This window comes from Plasmodium reichenowi, chromosome 5 (genome assembly GCF_001601855.1).
Source record: "Plasmodium reichenowi strain SY57 chromosome 5, whole genome shotgun sequence".
In the NCBI taxonomy this organism is placed as follows: domain Eukaryota; phylum Apicomplexa; class Aconoidasida; order Haemosporida; family Plasmodiidae; genus Plasmodium; species Plasmodium reichenowi.
The window spans coordinates 221,530-224,848 of record NC_033650.1 but is presented as its reverse complement, the minus strand read 5'-3'; the positions used below and the strand labels follow the sequence as shown (position 1 = coordinate 224,848).

General features: G+C 22.1%; 1 protein-coding gene across 1 annotated transcript; it reads left to right on the top strand.

Moving 5' to 3' along the window:
• Positions 1–272: 272 nt before the first annotated feature.
• PRSY57_0506700 (subtilisin-like protease 1) lies at positions 273–2,276 on the top strand (the record flags this gene model as incomplete). The annotated part of the gene is made up of 1 exon (XM_012906138.2): positions 273–2,276. The coding sequence occupies one exon, from the start codon at positions 273–275 to the stop codon at positions 2,274–2,276; it is 2,004 nt and encodes a 667-aa protein (XP_012761592.2).
• Between the last annotated feature and the right edge of the window lie 1,043 nt (positions 2,277–3,319).

The window sequence follows — 3,319 nt, the reverse complement described above, 5'->3', positions numbered from 1 at the left end:
TTTTTTTTTTTTTTAAATAGTGGTTTAATAAGTATATATGAAAAAAAAAAAAAAAAATATTCGTTTTATGTATTAATTTATTTGTATAGACAAAAAGCACACATGTACATTTTTTCCATGTACCTAGGAGTGTGTTATTGTTTATATATATAAATATTTTTTGTTTCTCTTATTTTGTTAATATTTAATAAGTTGTATATATAAATATATATATATATATATATATATATATATATATATATATATATATTTTTATTTTTTTATTTTAAACCATGATGGTCAATAAAAAAGTTGTTGCTTTGTGCACACTTGCCTTACATTTTTTTTCTATATTTCTATGTCTGGGAAAGGAAGTAAGGTCTGAAGAAAATAAGAAAATACAAGATGATGCTGAAAAGATCGTTAGCGAATTACGATTCCTAGAAAAAGTAGAAGAGGTTATTGAAAAGAGTAACATAGGAGGGAATGAGGTAGATGCAGATGAAAATTCATTTAATCCAGATACTGAGGTTCCCATAGAAGAGATAGAAGAAATAAAAATGAGGGAACTGAAAGATATAAAGGAAGAACAAAATAAAAATGATAACCATCATAATAATAATAGTAGTAGTAGTAGTAGTAGTAGTAGCAGTAGTAGTAATAGGTTTAGTGAAGAAAAAGAAGAAGTATCTAAAAAAAAAAAAAAGTTAAGACTTATAGTAAGCGAGAATCATGCAACTACGCCTTCGTTTTTCCAAGAATCCCTTTTAGAACCTGATGTTTTATCCTTTTTAGAGAGTAAAGGAAATTTGTCCAACTTGAAGAATATCAATTCTATGATTATAGAACTAAAAGAAGATACAACAGATGATCAGTTAATATCTTATATTAAAATTCTTGAGGAGAAAGGAGCTTTGATTGAATCAGATAAATTAGTGAGTGGTGATAATATTGATATAAGTGGTATAAAGGATGCTATAAGAAGAGGTGAAGAAAATATTGATGTTAATGATTATAAAAGTATGTTAGAAGTCGAAAATGATGCTGAAGATTATGATAAAATGTTTGGTATGTTTAATGAATCACATGCTGTAACATCGAAAAGGAAACGACATACAACAAATGATTATTTATATGATGATGATAATAATAATAATAATAATTATAGTCATAGTAGTAGTCTTAGTAGTAGTCGTAGTAACCCAGGTAAATATCATTTCAATGATGAATTTCGTAATTTGCAATGGGGTTTAGATTTATCCAGATTAGATGAAACACAAGAATTAATTAACGAGCATCAAGTGATGAGTACTCGTATATGTGTTATAGATAGTGGTATTGATTATAATCATCCAGATTTAAAAGATAATATTGAATTAAATTTAAAAGAGTTACATGGAAGGAAAGGTTTTGATGATGATAATAATGGTATAGTTGATGATATATATGGTGCTAATTTTGTAAATAATTCAGGAAACCCGATGGATGATAATTATCATGGTACTCATGTTTCAGGTATTATATCTGCCATAGGAAATAACAATATAGGTGTTGTAGGTGTTGATGTAAATTCAAAATTAATTATTTGTAAAGCATTAGATGAACATAAATTAGGAAGATTAGGAGATATGTTCAAATGTTTAGATTATTGTATAAGTAGAAATGCACATATGATAAATGGGAGTTTTTCGTTTGATGAATATAGTGGTATTTTTAATTCTTCTGTAGAATATTTAAAAAAAAAAGGTATTCTCTTTTTTGTATCGGCAAGTAATTGTAGTCATCCTAAATCATCAAAACCAGATATTAAAAAATGTGATTTATCTATAAATGCAAAATATCCCCCTATCTTATCTACAATTTATGATAATATTATATCTGTTGCTAATTTAAAAAAGGATGATAATAATAATAATAATAATAATAATAATTATTCATTATCCATTAATTCTTTTTATAGTAATAAATATTGTCAACTAGCTGCACCAGGAACTAATATATATTCTACTGCTCCACATAATTCATATCGAAAATTAAATGGTACATCTATGGCTGCTCCACATGTAGCTGCAATAGCATCACTCATATTTTCTATTAATCCTGACTTATCATATAAAAAAGTTATACAAATATTAAAAGATTCTATTGTATATCTCCCTTCCTTAAAAAATATGGTTGCATGGGCAGGATATGCAGATATAAATAAGGCAGTCCATTTAGCCATAAAATCAAAAAAACCATATATCCATTCTAATATATCTAACAAGTGGAAAAAAAAAAGTAGATATTTGCATTAACTAGTACATAAAATGGACCACGAGAAATATAAACATATATCAATATATGACAAGAAAATACAAAGGAAATAAAAAATTAAAAATAAAAAATTAAAAATAAAAAATTAAAAATAAAAAATAAAAAATAAAATAAAATAAAAATGACAAGTTTGTGTGTGCAACTTTTACACTTCTTCAAATGAGAGACTAATTTTATATAATTTTTTTTTTTTTTAAATATTTATATGTTTTTTTTACACTACATATATATATATATATATATATATATATATTTATTTATATATTTATTATATATATTTTTTTTTATATTTGTCATATTAAGAAACAATATTTTTTAACCCTTTTAAAAAACTTTCACCATACAAATACTTTTAATTAAAATAAAAAAAATTAGAAATGGCTTTTTAAATAATATATATTTCATATATTTTTTCTTATCCCTTTAAAATATAAATTTTATTATATATATATATATATAAAAATATTTATTCATTTTATTTATTTTTTTTTTCTCATGAAATAGAATCATTCTATTAATTTATTATCATTTATAAGAATTTTAATCTTAATTTTTTTTAGAGCGTTATAATAAAATAAATCCTATTTTATATATATATATATATATATATATATATATATATATCATGCGTGTACATGATGAATAGTTGTAATAAGGTAAAAAAAATTAAATATATATAACTATGATTTGTAAATTTTTTTTTTTTTTTTTTTTGTTTAAGTATATAAAAAAGAAGTGATCAAAAAAATAAACATATATATAACATGTATTATAGATTATTTATTTATATATATATATATATATATTATATATATATATATATTTTTTTTTTTTTTTTTTTTTCATGTGTAGTGTGTTAATATTAGGAAGCACGTGCCTTAGAAGATTGAGTAACGTCCATTGTTACCACATCGAGGAATGTATAAGATAAATAAATAGGAAAAATTACAAACTTATATATAATACATATAAATGTGTTTTTTTTTTTTTTTTTTTTTTTTTTTTTTTTTTTTTTATTTTTTTT